This window comes from Chiloscyllium plagiosum, chromosome 17, assembly GCF_004010195.1.
Source record: "Chiloscyllium plagiosum isolate BGI_BamShark_2017 chromosome 17, ASM401019v2, whole genome shotgun sequence".
Classification (NCBI taxonomy): Eukaryota; Metazoa; Chordata; class Chondrichthyes; order Orectolobiformes; family Hemiscylliidae; genus Chiloscyllium; species Chiloscyllium plagiosum.
Genome location: NC_057726.1, coordinates 63,026,522 through 63,044,301, shown reverse-complemented (window position 1 = coordinate 63,044,301; position 17,780 = coordinate 63,026,522). Strand labels below are relative to the sequence as shown.

The 17,780-nt window shown below is 46.5% G+C and overlaps 1 protein-coding gene across 2 annotated transcripts in view; it reads left to right on the top strand.

Annotated features, from left to right (window-relative positions):
- The window catches only part of LOC122558573 (engulfment and cell motility protein 3-like), a 33,623-nt gene extending 16,140 nt beyond the window's left edge, over positions 1–17,483 (top strand). For both annotated transcript variants that reach the window (XM_043707322.1, XM_043707321.1), the window contains exons 3-7: positions 4,552–4,664; positions 7,762–7,866; positions 10,614–10,696; positions 13,584–13,664; positions 16,423–17,483. In XM_043707322.1, coding sequence (XP_043563257.1) covers positions 4,552–4,664; positions 7,762–7,866; positions 10,614–10,696; positions 13,584–13,664; positions 16,423–16,635 — 595 coding nt within the window. In that variant the 3' untranslated portion in view covers positions 16,636–17,483. The remainder of the gene's footprint in view (positions 1–4,551; positions 4,665–7,761; positions 7,867–10,613; positions 10,697–13,583; positions 13,665–16,422) is intronic.
- Positions 17,484–17,780: the final 297 nt, after the last annotated feature.

Below are 17,780 nucleotides of genomic sequence, written 5' to 3'. Positions count from 1 at the left end.
TACGTGTATGGAATGGGCTGCCAGAGGAAGTGGTGGAGGTTGGTACAATTGCAACATTTAAGAGGCATTTGGATGGGTATATGAAGAGGAAACATTTGGAGGGATATGGGCCGGGTGCTGGCAGGTGGGACTAGATTGGGTTGGGATACCTGGTTGGCATGGATGGGTTGGACCGAAAGGTCTGTTTCCATGCTGTACATCTCTATGACTCTGTGGAGATCGAATCTGACACTGAGGGAAGGACAAACAAAATGAGTCTGTGTGTCCTTTCAGATGAATTCCAGCATTTCAACTGCCTGCAGCCCTGCATTTATTAGCAGAGGCAATAGCAAGCCTTGAGCCTGAGAGTTGTGATCGTTTGCTGTAACTAGTTAATTAGCTAAGTAGTTTAAGCAGTTTCTTCTCTTTATCCAAATTGGTTCATTGTTTTCAAAAGAGTAAAAATACAAGGTGCTGCTGGAACATAGTTTGTGAAACTTGAGGTCAGGTCTGAGGGGGACCAGAAATCCAACACTTAAGTTTGATGTGATATATATTAACATAGTAAAGATGGTAGGACAGGTGATGCATCACAGCTGCAGCATGTGGGAGTATCTGATGCATTAACAATCCATGTCAACCACTTCGCTGGTAAGTGTCAATGGATTGAACAGCTACAGTTTATGAGCTAAATGCTGATCACCCAAGGTCTCAGGGAGGGGTGGGGAAACATACCTGGATATTTGTACCAGAAGGCAGTCACACCCCTTAGTTTAGCTGACCAGGTCAATGACCAGGAACAGGAGGGTGCGACTGAGAGTCAGGCAGATAAGATTGAGAAGATAGAGCTTCACCCTTCACAGGGGTCTAACAGGTTTGAGGTTCTTGCAACTTGTATGGGCAAGAGCAAGACCTATACTAGTGGATGAGCAGACTGACCCCTGCATCGTGGTATTGCATGGCATCACATCCAAGTGGGAGAACATTAAAAAGACATAGTTGCTGAATGAACGTTGGTAGAGATCAGCACGGTTTGGGGAATGGTCATCAATCTGAGCAGCTGAGAATGTGAATCCTGAGGGCCGTGTTGCCTGTCCAATGCCAGGCTTCAGAAGGCATCAGCACTGTACTGAGAGATTACCTTTGTTCTACGCTTCAAGATTTAGAATCAGTTTGGTTGGAATTGAGAAACAGCAACGGTTATAAGCATTGGTGGGACTTGTTTATAGGCCAAAAAATAGGAGTAATAATATAAACCCCAAAGTGTAAGCCAAGAAAGTAGAGGGGCATGCCATTGGAGTAATATAGCAATGATGGAGGATTTGAATCTATATGTACACTAGATAAACTCAATTACTACCAATGTTGTTCCTTCAACTACCTGATGAAGGAGCATCGCTCCGAAAGCTAGTGCTTCCAACTAAACCTGTTGGACTATAACCTGGTGTTGTGTAATTTCTAATTTTGTGCACCTTAGTCCAACACCAGCATCTCCAAATCCTGACTGCCAATGTTGTAGAGGACAAACTTTTGGAATGTAATTGAAATGGTTTTCTAAAGCAGGACATTGAGGAACCAACCAGGAAACCGGCTACTTTAGGTCTGGTGTTGTGCAATGAAAAAATGGCAAATTGATCTTTTAATTTATGAAGGTGCCTGAGGAAAGAGTGACCACAATATGAGATTTTATATTAAATGTGAAAGCAATGTAGTCCAATTGGAAATTATGGCTGAATGGAAATGTGAAACCATGGGGAGTGAATTCTCTATAGCGGATTGGAAAATGATGTTAAAAGGCAGACAGTAGTAGACCCAGACGATGGTTAATATTTAAAGAATGAATACATAGTTTACAACAAAAATAAATTCATTTCATGCACAAAATCTCACAACTAAAGTGTTCTAATTGTGAGAATTATATCAGCAAGGAAGTTACTTAAACTATAAGGTTACCAAGAAAAATGGCGACACAAAAGATTGGGAACATATTAGAACAGTGTGATGGAAGAGTGTAAAAAATATAGATAGTGAAAATAGATAGGAGAGTAATGTAGTGAGGAACATGAAAATGTATGAAAAGATTAGGATAAGAAAACAAGTCAGTGCATTGAGTACAGGAGTTGAAATGTCATGTCGCAGCTGTGCATGACAGTGGTTAGGCCACATTTGGAAGACTGCGTGCAATTTTGGTCTCCCTGCTATAGGAAGGATGTTGTGAAATGTGAAAGGGATCAGAAAAGATTTACAAGGATGTTGCCAGGGTTGGAGGATTTGAGCCAAAGGGAGAGGCTGAACAGGCTGGGGCTGTTTTCCCTGGAGCGTCGGAGGCTGAGGGGTGACCTTATAGAGGTTTATAAAATCATGAGGATAAAGTAAATAGATGAGATTTTTTCCCCCAGAGTCAGAGGACATATTTATAAGGTGAGAGGGGAAAGATCTAAAAGGAACTGACGGAGCTATTTTTTCACACAGAGGGTGGTGTGTGTGGAATGAGCTGCCAGAGGAAGTGGTGGAGGCTGGTACAATTACAGCATTTAAAAGGCATCTGGATGGGTATATGAATAGGAAGGGTTTATAGGGAAATGGGCCAAGTGCTGGCAAATGGAAAACTTAAATTAGGATATCTGGTCGGCATGGGCGAGTTGGACCGAAGGCTCTGTTTCCGTGCTGTACATCGCTATGACTTTATAAATGTGGCTCCATTAGAAGCAGAATAAGGAGAATTTTTAAAGGGGAGTTTAAAAAAAAGACAAGGAAACGAAACAACTATTTGTGCCTGTGCTTTCAGAGGACAATACTAAAACCATCTAAGAAACAAAGCTGCCAATGCAAATGAATGACAGATATTAATATTAAATAAAAGTGCTGGAAAGATTAATGGCACTTAAAGCAGTTAAATTCCTTGTGCGTTAGCAAGGCCTTAGATTGTTAAAGGAAGTGGCTGTAACAATAGCAGATGTGTTAATGGTCATCTTTTAAAATTCTGTAAACTTTGGCATGGACCCTGCAAATTAGATGTAAGTTATATGTCACTGGATAGATCACTGGTCAATCAAGCCCCACTATTCCCCGAATCATCACAATGTGAAAACAATCCAAAGCTTCCTATGTACTGAAAGTAACTGTGTTTGTTACAAATTGTCTAACCAAAGGCAATTGGAAATTGAGTTTTAAATTGTACCTCTACACTTAAACCTGAAAATGTGTTGCTGGAAAAGCGCAGCAGGTCAGGCAACATCCAAGGAGCAGGAGAATCGACGTTTCGGGCATGAGCCCTTCTTTAGGCTCATGCCCGAAACGTTGATTCTCCTGTTCCCTGGATGCTGCCTGACCTGCTGCGCTTTTCCAGCAACACATTTTTCAGCTCTGATCTCCAGCATCTGCAGTCCTCACTTTCTCCTCTACACTTAAAGTCTAGCCCTTAAATCCCTCGCTTTCACAAACAGACGAACTGCACAAAGCGCAAGCTGGGGTTATTATGAATGATAAAGGGAAGAAAATTCAGGGAAACACAGTTCCCATTTAGGAAAGAAGGGATTGAGAAACTGGGGGATTACAGACACGTTAACCAAACATGTTAAAGTCTATAATAAAGGATGTGATCGTGGACACTTCGAAAATAATGGAAGGATGAGGCAGAGTCAGTGTGGATTTACAAAAGGGAAATGACAAACGTGTTTTTTAAAGTCTTTTTTAAGGCTATAATGGGAAATGTCTTGATTGTCAAGGAGATCAAGGGTTAGGGGAGAATGGGGTTGAGAAACTTATCTGCCATGATTGAATGACAGAGCACACTCAATGGGCTGAATGGCCTAACTTCTGCTCCTATGTCTTATGGTCTTAATAGATAGGGGAGAACAGGGTGAATGAGGTGTATTTAGATTTTTCAGAAGATTTTTGATAAGGTCCAGCAAAGTAAACAAAATTAGATCACGTGAGACCAGGGAAATACACTTACAAGGATTGAGGATTGGTTAACAAAATAAGAATGGGAAGGACATCCTGTTAAATGCAGCAGTACAGGGAAGGAACACGTAGAGAGTAAGGGATGGGAGTCAAAAGGTAGCCATTCAGCCCCTCAACCTCAGCCTGTCATTTAGTGAGATCATGGCTGATCTTCCACAGCAACAACATTTTCCTGCACTATCCCATATCCTTTCACCATCAGTCTCCATCTTGAACACACTCAATGTCTGACCCCCCCACCTCTGGACAGAGAACTCCAAAGAATTTGGCCCCCTCTGAGAGAAGTTCTTCCTCAGCTCAGTGCTAACTGGTCTGTCCTGTATTCTGAGACTGTCCCCCCCCACCCCACCCCAGTTACCAGACCTTGCAGCCAGAGGGAACCTTCTTCCTGTCAGTCCATGTAACAATGTCGTACTTTTCAATGAGATCATTCTTCCATATTTTACATTTTGCGTCGCTGAAGGAAAGTACTGAAACAGCATTGAGAAAGTTCGCTTTGGTTCATCAATTTTATGTCTGGCTGTAGGCGCACACTTGTGTGACCTTGTAGATCTTTGCTTGTCTGTTCATGCAGTCTCTGACCACATGATCTCTTCTGGTACCCAGGGAGTTAAGGGAGAGACTCAAACCCGAGCTAATGGAGCTGATTAAACAGCAGCGCCTCAACCGGCTGTGTGACGGCACTCTCTTCCGCAAAATCAGTAGTCGGCGACGCCAAGGTACGTCCTCCCGGTACTAATGCTTCGAGTCATGGAGTCTGATTCGTTTTGCGGCTGTCTGCCTCCCTTTGTCTCATGTAGAAGCCGGTGCTGGCTCTGGCATTGGCTCTTCCTTCACAGTGCTGCCCAGTGCCTAACACTATGGGCAATTTAGCATGGCCAATTCACCTAACCTGCACATCTTTGGGCTGTGGGAGGAAACCGGAGCACCCGGAGGAAACCCACATAGACACAGGGAGAATGTGCAAACTCCACACAGGCAGTCGCCCGAGGCAGGAATCAAACCTGGGACCCTGGCGCTGTAAGGCAGCAGTGCTAACTACTGAGCCAGCATGCCACCCACATTGCAGGTCAGGTGCCCGCCCAACATTACAGGACAGGCCGGGCGCCCCATTTCAAGCCAACCTACCTATTTAAGTTCAGGGGCCACCCCCCCCCCTCCCCCCTTCCACCCCCATTACAGTCCAGGCCTCAATTACAGGTCAGCCCCGTCACAATCCAACTCAATTCATTCCTGACCCGCAAACGACCCTGGCAATCAGCTGGAAGGGGGGAAGATTTTGGTGCCTTGGATGAGGACATGGCAGAAATCGGTCACGGTGCCTGAATGGTTCGGCCGTTGACTAGCTGAGCTTTAGGCCTTTCTTTCTGAGCTTTTTCCTGTTTGCACTGACTGACCTACAGTCCCACTGACGTTGGGAACGTTGTCTCCCTCTGAGCTGGTTTACCCGAGATTCCCACCACTGAGGGCTGCCCTGCCCAGTGAATCGAGTAGCGATGGCCCCTGTGTTCAAACAGCCACAGGAGCGCGCTCCCCCAGAACCATAAATGGGCGACAGGAGCAACTGTGAGGGAGTTGTCATCGGTAAAATTGTCCCAAAAGGGCGTGATGGAGGGAGAAATTGGTGGTTGTGGAAAGGAGCAATCAAAGAAACCTAGGATAACGTCAGTGTGGCACAACAAAGTCAGTGTGTTTGGCCAGGTTAGTGGAGCAACAACCTACGTTTCTATAGCGCCTTACATGAAATAAATGTCTCAAAGTGGCTCGCGGCACTGTTAAAAAGCAGGATTCTTCCAGCCAGCCACATGAAATACTTGGAGAGGTGAGACAAGTTTTAAGGAGCATCTTGAAGGAGGAAAGCAGGGCCCTCTTGTGGCGCAGTGTGGTAGCGTCCCTACCCCTAGACTGGGAGGTCCCCAGTTCGAGTGCTCCAGAGGTTTGGGCAACAGCATTTCTGATATCAGGTTTTTAAGAAAAAAAAGTCTTTATAAAAGAAAAGGAGGGGGAGAAAATGAGGGTGGAAGGCAAGAGGTTGGAAAGAGAATATTCCAGAATTTAGGGCCCAGGCATAGCTGAAGGGTTTACAGTTGGGAGGGAGTGAGGGGAGGGGTGCTCACAAGAGGCTGCGATGGGAGGGTCTCAGGTAGTTTGGAGGGGTGTGGCCCTGGAGAAGCATCCTCTGCGAGTTGGCGGTTGGAGGGGGTCACTGATCGGAGGTGAACAAGTCCAGGGAAAATGAGGACAAGGGTTGGCGTACACACCCTTGCACGTGGGACGGTGGGCTGTAATCATTCTGATTAAACCAGATTGACCCCGCCCCAGGAGGCTTTCTGCTGCCTCTCGAGCTTTCGAGGTGGGTTGTGATTGGGGGTTAAAGGTCGGATGTCAGGCCTCCTGTGGAGAAGGTGTTGATAAAACAAGCTGAGCAGTTTGCAGGGGAAATATATTGTCCTGTCAGTGGAGGCGGGGGCGGGGAAGGAGGAACCGCATTTGTCACTGTTCACTGCTTCCCCTGTCAGCATTTCATTCCCGTGAAGTGACAGATTGGAGAGCAAGAGCTAATGTATGGCATCAACCCTCAAGGGAGTGTGGGGGAGGGCCGGGGTCAAGCAGAGATCGATGATGATTAAACAGAAAAACCCAAGCCTGGCTCTTTGAAAGTGCATCTTCTTTGGGCACTGTGTGTAAGATTTCCAATCTGGTGCTGACATGACGGGATTTAATTGGAATTGGCAGGCCTGATGTATACAGGCTGTAAATCAATTCCCTTTGAATCCCTTGCCCACAGCAGCTGCTGTCCCATGCCGACCTGCTTCAGTGTGACGGACTTTGATCCATCGAAATACAGGGATCCGGGATGATTCCATGTTGTCCTTGGATCAGGAGGACGGGTCACTTCGTTTAGTCAGGGGCACGGCCACACATTGCTTGGTGATGGGACCGACCTGAGAGAGAGAATTTGGTAGCTCAACTGAGGAAAAGCATGAAAAGGCCAAGTCCCCCTCAAAAGTAGAGGTGACCAGTTGAACCCATGAGCATGGAAAGAGACCCTACAGCCCATCAGGTCTGTACCAACCCTTTGAAGAGCATTTCACCCAGACCCGCCCCTATCCCTGTAACCCTGCATCTCCCCATGGCTAACCCACCTAGCCCACACATCCCTGGACACGGTGGGATTATTTCGCACAGCCTAACCTGCGCATCTTTGGAGGAAACCCGTGCAGACACTGGGAGGGTGCGCAAACCGCACCCAGACAGTCACCCGAGGCTGGAATCGAACCTGGGTGCCTGGTGTTGTGAGGCAGTGGTGCTAACCACTGAGCCACCGTGCTGCCCCACAATCTTTCATTAAGGAAGATTAAGTGAAGATCATGGACGGGGTTCATAGATGTAGCGAACCCATTTGCATTCCCGGGAGATGAAAGTTGGAGGTCGTCCACAGTCACTGAGAAATCCGAGAGGGAATTCCGGAGAATTCTTCAGCCAGAGAGAACGTGGAACCCACATGTTTGGGTTGTATAATACCAATATATTCTTGGCACTATTGATTAAGCCCATGAGGGATAAGAGAATTGAAGGAGGTGCTGAGACAGTGACTGTATTATTGTAGTAGGAGTCTTGGGGGGGCCGAATGGCCGGTGTCTTCACTATTCAGTGGAATGCTGACTGGGTGGACTTGAGTGGAGGCTGGTATGAACTCCAGGTGGAGAATGGTAATGCCCTCGCAGTGGCTGAAGATAGTGGCAGTGGGGAGGGGGGGAGCGCGGAGTTGCAGTGCCAAGGGGGTTAACCTTTTCCCTGTGTTCAATCTGACAGACAAGCTGTGGTACTGCCGCCTGTCACCCAATCACAAGGTGCTTCACTACGGGGATGTGGAGGAGAGGGACGACAATCCAGCTATCGAGCTCCTGCAGGAGAAGAGTATGTACCGCTCCCGGAACTTTCCGCAAACACAGCGCGTCTGTCAAATTGAGTTGTTCAAGATGAGTCACTTTTGTGAAGCGAGTGACCATAACGTGGACTGCAGATAGCTGACAACTTTCGGCGGGGTGGGGGAGGCTGACATGTACATTGTGGAGGGGAATGGAAGCTGATGACATGAGATAAGGTCAGGCTGGGAAGAGGCTTCTGTGGGCGGCACGGTGGCACAGTGGTTAGCACTGCTGCCTCACAGCACCAGAGACCCTCAATTCCCGCCTCAGGCGACTGACTGTGTGGAGTTTGCACATTCTCCCCGTGTCTGCGGGGGTTTCCTCCGGGTGCTCCGGTTTCCTCCCACAGTCCAAAGATGTGCAGGTTAGGTGAATTGGCCATGCTAAAATTGCCCGTAGTGTTAGGTAAGGGGTAAATGTAGGGGTATGGGTGGGTTGCACTTCGGCAGGTCGGTGTGGACTTGTTGGGCCGAAGGGCCTGTTTCCACACTGTAATGTAATCTAATCTAAAAAATTCTGTGTGGAGCGTTAACTCAGGTATAGGTCAGTCGAGCAGTGAAGAGGGTATTGTTTTGAGAAGGTAACAGCAGACACTGTGTCTAGGGTCATTCACTGGGTGACCTGTTTTGAGGCACTTTGACTGCATCTTTTATCCACTAGGTCATTCAATCAGCTAAACAAACCCTATGAGATAGCCAGCTATGAGATAGGTCTGGGCCAAGCATTTGCATGGTGTGTTATCGTCCGTCTCAAACATTTTAGAGCACTATACGTAAAATGAGTTGCTTTGAAGTCTCAGTAGTAAGGGGAGCGGTCAGTAATGCCACCAGCCCTGTTTGAGATTCTACCACAGCATGTGAGTCTTGTCTGAGCCCAAGACCAGACCCTTACAGCAATTCATGAATGGGCTGGGGTGAGATCAACGTTTGTCCCTCAGTTTGTACGGATGCACGGGAAAAAGTATTTGGCAGATTCTTGCTTCTTATTGGGAGTGGGAGGATGAGCCAGTAACGGTTCACATCCAGATACTCTGGATGCAGAGGAAGCCATTCAGCCCCTCAAGCCTGTACTACCCCCAGCCAATCAGATCATTCTCGATCAGGTCCAGCCCATGTGCCTGCCCACCTTGAATCCATGTCCATTCAATACCCTTAATCTCATGAAGTATTGGTCCCAAATTTTCAAACTGACTCCCGTCTCAATGTCTTTTTGTAGAGAGAGAGTTCCAGGTTTCCATTCGCTTTTCTGTGAAGAAGGTATTTCTCAAACACCCCCAGAACAGACTAGGTCTAATCTAAAGGTTCTGTCCTCCCTTGTTGGTTTCTCCCACAAAAGGAAACAGTTTCTCCCTATTCACCCCATCAAATCCTTGAAGCACTTCAATTACATCATCCTTAATTGTCCACACTCAAGTGGAACACAAGCCTAATATATGCAACCTGTCCTCTGAATGTGGCCTTTTTTTAACCCCAGAGTCATTGTGATGAATCAGTGTCGCACCCTCAGAAGTGACTCTGCTTCTTTTGACATACAGTGCCCACAAATGAATTCAAGACTCCAGATGTGGTCTAGCCAGGGCATTACAAAGCTGTGACATAACCTCCAGATATATGTATTCCAGAAACCAATTCCATTACTTTGTCCACCTGTTTGTTAGGTTGGAATGGAGTCTGTGACTCCAAAATCTCTCTGACTTACACAATTCATCACTTCTCACCATTTAGACAATACCCTGATCTATCTTTCTTAAAGGGAAGCTGAGAGAGTTTCCTACAATCAACTCCATCTGCACAGTTTTGTCCACTCACTTAATCCACCTCACGCAACCTTCTGCTCTCATTGCACTGCAGTACTGCTTTGAGACTTGGAGCTTCATTCCTTTGTTCCACTTTATCAATAATTCAGACGTTGTGACCTCTGCAGATCATGAGCTGACAACACAAATCAGATGTTGCTAATTGGAGCCTATCTATTGGCTCTTCTTTAGGCTAAGCAAATTCTTTAATCATGTTACAGATACCATAGAGTGGTGACATCACTGGTGACACTATATGGGCATGACATAATCGGTGATGTAATGGGGAGGTGACATCATTAATTACATCTTGAGAAGTGAAATATTTGGTGATGTTCACATGAGGGGTGACATCGCTAGCAACATCATGGGGAGGTGACATCAGTGATGTGACATCACTGACAGCATCTTGGGTAGGTGACATCACAGTGATGTGACATCACTGATGGTATTATGGGTAGGTAACATCTCAGAGGTGCACAGTGGTGACATGGATAAGTAAAATGATGGTGACATATTTTTATTTTTCAAATAGGAATGTCCAAAGCATGGACAAACCTTTTTCCACTTAGCAGGTTGTAGATTTGATCTACAATGCACTGCCTGAGGGGCTAATGATGCCGAGTCAGTATTAACATTCCACGGGGGAACTGGATAAATGCCTAAGAGAAAGAAAAATAACAGGGCTATGGGAAAAGAGCAGGGGACTGGGATTAATTTAGACAGCTCCATCAATAAACTGGGTCAAGAACGAAGGGCCAATTGGTCTTCTCCCATGATGTTTCACTCTGGGTCTATGATCGGTTTTGAGGTCAGGAGGCTCTCCAGCCGATATCTCAAACCCACCTGAAGAACAGGAGAGTGGCGGCTTGGACTGAATGGTTAAATGTTGAGCTGTGACATCAACCAAATCCAATACTGACTGAGTGCCTCCCTTTCAGTTCCAGTAGCTGATATTAAGGCGTTGGTGACGGGGAAGGACTGTCCCCACATGAAGGAGAAGAGCACCCTGAAACAGAACCGGGTAAGTACAAAGACCTGCGGGGGTTGGGGTGGGGGCTTCAGACATCACAAAACCCTGACAAACCATGACCCATCTCCCAAACCTGGAATTATCATGGACAAGGCCTTCCATTGTGCTACCTGAAATTAAGCTCGTATCTGGTTAGCTATATTAGAATACTTGATGGTGCCTCCAATTGGCTTCACTCTCTGTGCTATCAGAAATGGTGCAGGGGGGAGTGTGTAGCTGAAGGGGAAAATCAACCCAAGAGTCGCCCTGGGGTCTGCTATTCATCTAAGGAGTTAGCATTGACAATTGGAATCATTCATTGAGAGCTGTCTTTGTGAGCTCCCTCAGATTAACACCCCACAAACTGCAGTTATCTGAAGTCAGATGACAATCTCCCTTCAGGTATAGCCGCAACAAAATTTGCATTTACCTAACACCTAACATCCCAAGGCAAAGGGGTCTTGTGACACAATGACCCTAGCCCTGGGCCAGAAGATCCAGGTTCAAGGCTTTCCTGCCTGGCTGAACAGGTTGATTGTTATTAAATATCCTCAGTACCTCACAGAGGTGATATCAAATGTCATTTGACAATGAGCCTCTGTAGGGAACATTTGGATTGATGACCAAGAGAATTTGCTGAAAGATGTAGGTTGTATGGAACAATTTAAATACTGAAGACTCAGGAAGGCATAGGGACGTATGGCACGGAAACAAAGCCTTTGGTCCAACCTGTCCATGCTGACCAGATATCCGAAATTAATCTAGTCCCATTTGCCAACATTTGGCCCATATCCCTCTAAACCCTTACTTTTACATAGCCATCCAGATGCCTTTTAAATGCTGTAATTGTACCAGCCTCCACCACTTCCTCTGGCAGCTCATTCCATACACGCACCACCCTCTGCGTGAAAACGTTGCCCCTTAAGTCCCTTTTAAATCTTTCCCCTCTCACCTTAAACCTTTGCCGGCTAGTTACGGACTCCCTGACCCCAGGGAAAAGACTTTGCCTATTTACCTTATCTATGCCCCTCAATTTTGTAAACCTCTATAGGGTCACCCCTCAGCCTCTGACGCACCAGGGAAAACAGCCCCAGCCTGTTCAGCCTCTCCCTATAGCTCAAACCCTCCAACCCTGGCAACATTTTTGAAAAGCCTTTCTGAACCCTTCCAAGTTTGACAACAACTTTCCGATAGGCGGGAGACCAGAATGGAATGCAGTGCTCTAGAAGAGCCCTCACCAATGTCCTGTATAGCTGCAGCATGATAATGGGCCAAGATGGCTAATGGCACAGCTGCCAATGGTGGGGCAAAGAAAATCAGGGATGTGTAAAGTGGCAAGAGCAAGAGAAGTGCAGAGACCTGCCACCAGCCAATTCCCTACTCTACCATTAGCATCAAGCCAGGCCATCAACCCTGGGTCAATAGAGAGTACAGGATGGCATGCCAGGAGCATACCTGAAAATGAGGGGTCAGCGTGGTGAAACAAGAACACGCTGGACACTAGTTGGAGTCATGCCTGGCACATCGGAAGGCAGTCATGGTTCTTGGAGGTCAGTCATCTCAGCTCCAGGACATCTCTGCAGATGTTCCTCACGGTGGTGTCCTCAGCCCAACCATCTTCAGCTGTTTCATCGATGACTTCCCCTCCGTCCGAAGGTCAGAATTGGAATGGTTGCACAGTGCTCAGCACCTTGGCGGCGACTCAGATACGGAAGCAGCCCATGTTCAAAAGCAACAAGATCTGGATGGTATCCTGATTGCAGATCCTAGGTTGGCAACAGTGGTGAGAAAGGGAGATGCCCACTTTCCAATGTGGGCATACCCACCAGCATCCATTCCACCTCCTCTCCCCAGTAGGTATAGCTCACTAGCACCTTCTCAATTAGAGTAGGGCAATCAATTGTGTCCTAGTTAGCATCCCTGGGGATGAATTTTAAAAAGCTGAGGGGAGCTGTTATTTTCCTGCAACACTATAGACTTTCCCGGTTTTTGTTTTAGCTTTTTTGATTTAATTTGCTGTCACCTCAGATACATGTTCCTCTGTCAGATTTACATCAGCCTCTTGCATCTTGTCCACCAAGTTATTTCCCATCTTGCTTGGGACTCAGCTCATCGGACCTTGATTGGTTTAGACTCAATGAACTGCTGATGATAACATCGCGATCTATTGGATTTCCTTCCGCCACCCCTGTTGGTTGCACCGTACTTGAATATCCTTCACAAAACCAAGCATCACTTTGCCTGCAACAGACTGAGACATGAAGTTAGGAAAATCTCAATGGAGGAAAGCTTTGAGAATCATCCATCGGAATGAACTTACCACACACCGGGTCACAAATCCCTCACGTCAAAATCCTATGTTCTGAAAGATTCTGCTCCAGAGCACATTTCATTAACTCCTCCTGTCCCATAGCTCACTAAACTATTGGATCCTTCATATCAGTTCTGAAAGTACCCCTTCAGGTTTATGCCATCTCCTGCTCCTCCTCAACATTACCTCGCCTTTGGAATTCTAAAACCAACAACTGTATGAATTCTGAACCTGTTTCCCAGTGGGAACATACAGCTGACCTCTTGTTGTCCCCTCACTCAATCCTTTTGCGGTGTTCCATATCTCTTCAATAGTTACAGCATCCTTTTTGGACTCTGGAAACCAAGGCTGCTCATTGTAATCCATAACCTTTGACCAATGACCTTTGAGCTGCTGACCGTTCCCCTCTAACCTCCACCCCTCGGTTCAACCGAAGTTCTCTCTCTGGTCATCTCCCTGTGCCACGCTAATAGACTGTTGTGGTATCCATGTCATCATCTGTTCCCATTATTTTTCCTCTCTCCATTTTCCCTTGCTCTTTCCCCCATTTTGGTTTTGACGTTAACCCGAGCTTCCTCCTTTTCCTAGGAGGTGCTGGACCTGGCGTTCTCTGTCCTGTACGATGCAGAGGACTACTCGCTGAACTTCATAGCCCCAACCAAATACGACGTGAGTGGCTGCAAAGGTCAAAGGTCAACTGCGATGGTGAAGTGGGGGACAGACTGCTCTGACACGGACCACCCGTCTATGACTCAGGAGGCAGTGTGGCCAGATTATCATCAGTTTATAAAATAAAGGATAAATATCTACCGCAGGAAACATTTGGGAAAGTGGCTTATAATCAATGAGGAAAATAATAACAGAGAACAGGAGGACACAAACAGACAAGATGAGCGGACATGCGGGTTGTAGTTATTTGGAAATCAAAATGCAGTGGTTGCAGAATCTTTCAGGCAGAGGTGGATAGATTGTTGATGGCCAACGGGATGGAAGTTATCAAGGTGATGCTGGAATGTATAATTGAGGTTTGAAGTAGGTGGTCTCATTGAATGGTGCAGCAGGCTCAGAAGTGTCGTTCCTTTGCATACGGCAGATGAAATTTAACGCAGCAATGTGTGGACTAATGTTTTTTTTGGGGCTGAAGAATGGGAGAGGCTATGTATAAATTCAGCCTTCCGGAGCCCTCTTTACATTTGTGCCTCACCGACTCGTGGGTTCACGTGCTCGGATCTCTGAAGGTGGCAGGAGAAGGCTGGGGTTGTTTGGTTTGCACTTACAGGCAGAACAAGGGGAGTTCTGTGAGGCCTTCAGAAAGCTGGAGCTGGGCCCCAGGTAGAGCGCCGTGCATGACACTGTAGGAAGGATAGCAAGACCTTTGAGATGGTGCAGAGGAGATCTACTAGTCCCATACAGAGGATGAGAGAGTTCAATGGTGTGGAGAAGCTGGTGTTGTTCTTCCTGGAGCAACAAAGTGTGGATTTAATAAAGGTGTTCCAAATGATCTAGAGTTTCTATAAAGTATGCCTTTTCTTTTTAAAAAAAAGGGAAATTATCCACCTGTCAAAACATTCCAAAAAGCAGCCAATGAAGTGTAGCCATTGCTGTGGTATTGGGAATACTCTAATGTAATAAGATGTTTACCCTGGAGCATTGATAACTGGACAGTTCAGATTTCAGCTGATGAGCAAAAGAACTGAGAGTGGGGAAATGGGTGATGGGAGTTGGCAGGATGAAGAGAACATCTTTATTTTGGGCATTTGTGATCTGTAGTGTGCTGCCTGGAACGGGGCGGGGAGGGAAGCAGGATCGGTCGTAACTTTCAGAACAAAACAACTGGGTTAAATAGTTGCAGAGAAACAATTTGCAGCCCTCCGGGGAAGAGCAGTGGAGTGGGACTGATTGAATGGGTACATCACTAGTATATGAGGCCGAAGGGTTTCCTGGGCCTAGTGGTATATTATGTTACTAGCATTAGTATGTTACTAGCTGGACTGTTAATGCTGATAATGTCTAGGGACTCGGATTCAAATCCCATTGTGGCAAATGGTGGAATTTGAAATCAGTAGAAAAAAATCGGCATTTAAGAGTCTAATGATGACCATGAATCTGTTGTCAATTGTTAGAAAAACCCATCTGGTTCACTAATGTCCTCTCGGGAAGGAAACTGGCTAACATTCTGGTCTCCTTGCTATAGGAAGGATGTTGTGAAACTTGAAAGCGTTCAGAAAAGATTTACAAGGATGTTGCTAGGGTGGAGGATTTGAGTTATAGGGAGAAGCTGAACAGGCTGGGGCTGTTTTCCCTGGAGCATCAGAGGCTGAGGGGTGACCTTATAGAGGTTTACAAAATCATGAGGGGCACAGATAGGGTCAATAGATGAGATATTTTCCCTGGGGTAGGGGAGTCCAGAATAGAGGCATAGGTTTAGGGTTAAATGGGAAAAATTTGAAAGGGACCTAAGGGGCAACTTTTTCATGCAGAGGGTGGTACGTGTATGGAATGAGCTGCCAGAGGAAGTGGTGGAGGCTGGTACAATTACAACATTTAAAAGGCATGTGGATGGGTATATAATAGGAAGGGTTTGGAGGGATATGGGCCGGGTGCTGGTAATTGGGACTAGATTAGGTTAGGATATCTGGTCGGCATGAGCACATTTGACCACAGGGTCTGTTTCTGTGCTGTACATCTCTATCACTCTATAACATGTGACTCCAGACCCACAGCCATGTGGTTGACTCTTAACCTGGCAAGATGGGCAATAAATACTGGCCCAGCCAGCAATGTCCTCATCCTATGAATGAAATTTATTTTGAAAAAAAACCAGGCTAAGCCTTATTCTGATCCGCACTTGGAGTATTGCGTACAGTTCTGGTCACCGCATTATAGGAAGGATGTGGAAGCATTGGAAAAAGTTCAGAGGAGACTTGCTAGGATGTTGCCTGGTTTGGAGGGAAGGTCTTATGAGGAAAGACTGAGGGACTTGAGGCTGTTTTCATTCGAGAGAGGATGGTTAAGAGATTATCTTATATGTCTCAATTAAGTAATCAGAGGGTTAGATTGGGTGGACAGTGAGAGCCTTTTTCCTTGGATGGTGATGGCTCGCATCAGGGGGCATAGCTTTAAATTGACGGGTGATAGATATAGGACAGATGTCAGAGGTAGGTTCTTTACTCAGAGTAGTAGGGGCCTGCAACAGGGGTAGACTCGCCAACTTTAAGAGCATTTAAATGGTCATTGGATAAATGTGAGGATGATAATGGAATAGTGTAGGTTAGAGGGGCTTCAGGTTGATTCCACAGGTCAGCGCAACATCGAGGGCCAGAGGGCTGTAATGTTCTATGAACTGAAAATGTCCTTCACTGAAGTGACCTGAACTTGCCTTTTTTTTTTAAAAAAGTGACAGTGCTTTATCCCTGCCTCTCCCTAGTTCTATCTCTGGACTGATGGCCTGAATGTCCTGCTGGGCAAGGAGCTGAACAGTGAGCAGACCAAGAGTGAGCTGGAGATCCTGCTGTCCATGGAGATCAAACTGCGGCTCCTGGATCTGGAGAACATCCCCATCCCGGATGCAGCCCCGCCAATCCCTAATGCTCCGAGTAACTACAACTTCTGCTATGACTACAGCCACACTGAGCACTGACTCTCTCAGGGTGGGATCACGTCAAGATGCATCAGGGTCTGGGATGAGTTTGGGGACATTGCAGGTTTTATACAGCGCATGTAAAAATTAGTTTTTGTACACAGGCAGTGACTCGAGTATTTTCATGTGCAATATTCTAGAAGAGATGAAAGGTACTTATGAGAGAGGAAGGTATGGTGCACATTTCAGCTGGTAACAAAAATGGCTGCCCTGACACACTGGACAACTTCAGGGCAGAGGCGATTAGCTCACAAGAAGTGGTCCATCCCAGAAAGAAGGGGAAGCAGGAATACTGGGAATCTGATGGATGAGAAAATGGTGGCAGCGTTTAGCAGATGGCATCTGTGAAGAGAGAAAGTTAGGGTTAACATGTTGGAGCAGGGAGCTCCTGCGGGGCCGGTGACCATTCATCCAATGGTCCGACGTCAATCGCACATTTCTCTCTCCATAGATGTCCCAAGAAGAGGGCAGGAGGTTGTGAAGCCGATCATGATGAAGAGTAATCTAGAATCAAAACGTTAACTTGCTGTCTTTCTCTCTCCTTGGATGCTACCGAACCCCCTGTTATTTCCAGCATTTTTTTGATTCTGTACAGATTCCAGCATCTGCAGTAATTTGCGCCGACATTTGTTTTATTAGTTTTTGTTAGCAGCCAGCCTTTAATTCTGGGCCAGGGTGAGACTGTGTGTTGGCAGGTTGCATTAACGCGGTGATCTTTGACTGTTTATAGAGCCCTCCCTGACTTTGCACGTCCTGCCAATTCTGCCAAATCACCAGCAACTCTGACTGTCCCAGAGCTTCACCTAGGTATAGGTGCTTCACTGACAGAGTTGGTGCCCCCTCTCAGATTGTCCATCCACCGATTACTGTAAGGGAGCAGGAGGCTCTCGTACAAGTATTCGATTGTGACCAAATGTCCCATTGGTCTCCATTGAGGCGGTGGTGGAAATGAAGGCCAGTGAGCAAGCTAGATGTGGAGGCTTGCTTCCCCATTGGGTAAATTGTTCACCTGAACAGTGAGACTGAAGTGGTTGGTGGGTGGAGGGTGGTGTGCACTGTTCTCACTGTCTGTTAATGTGGAAATTGATCCCGATCTCAAACAAAAAGTTGACTTTGGACAGTTGGTTCAGTGACAGGATGTTCAG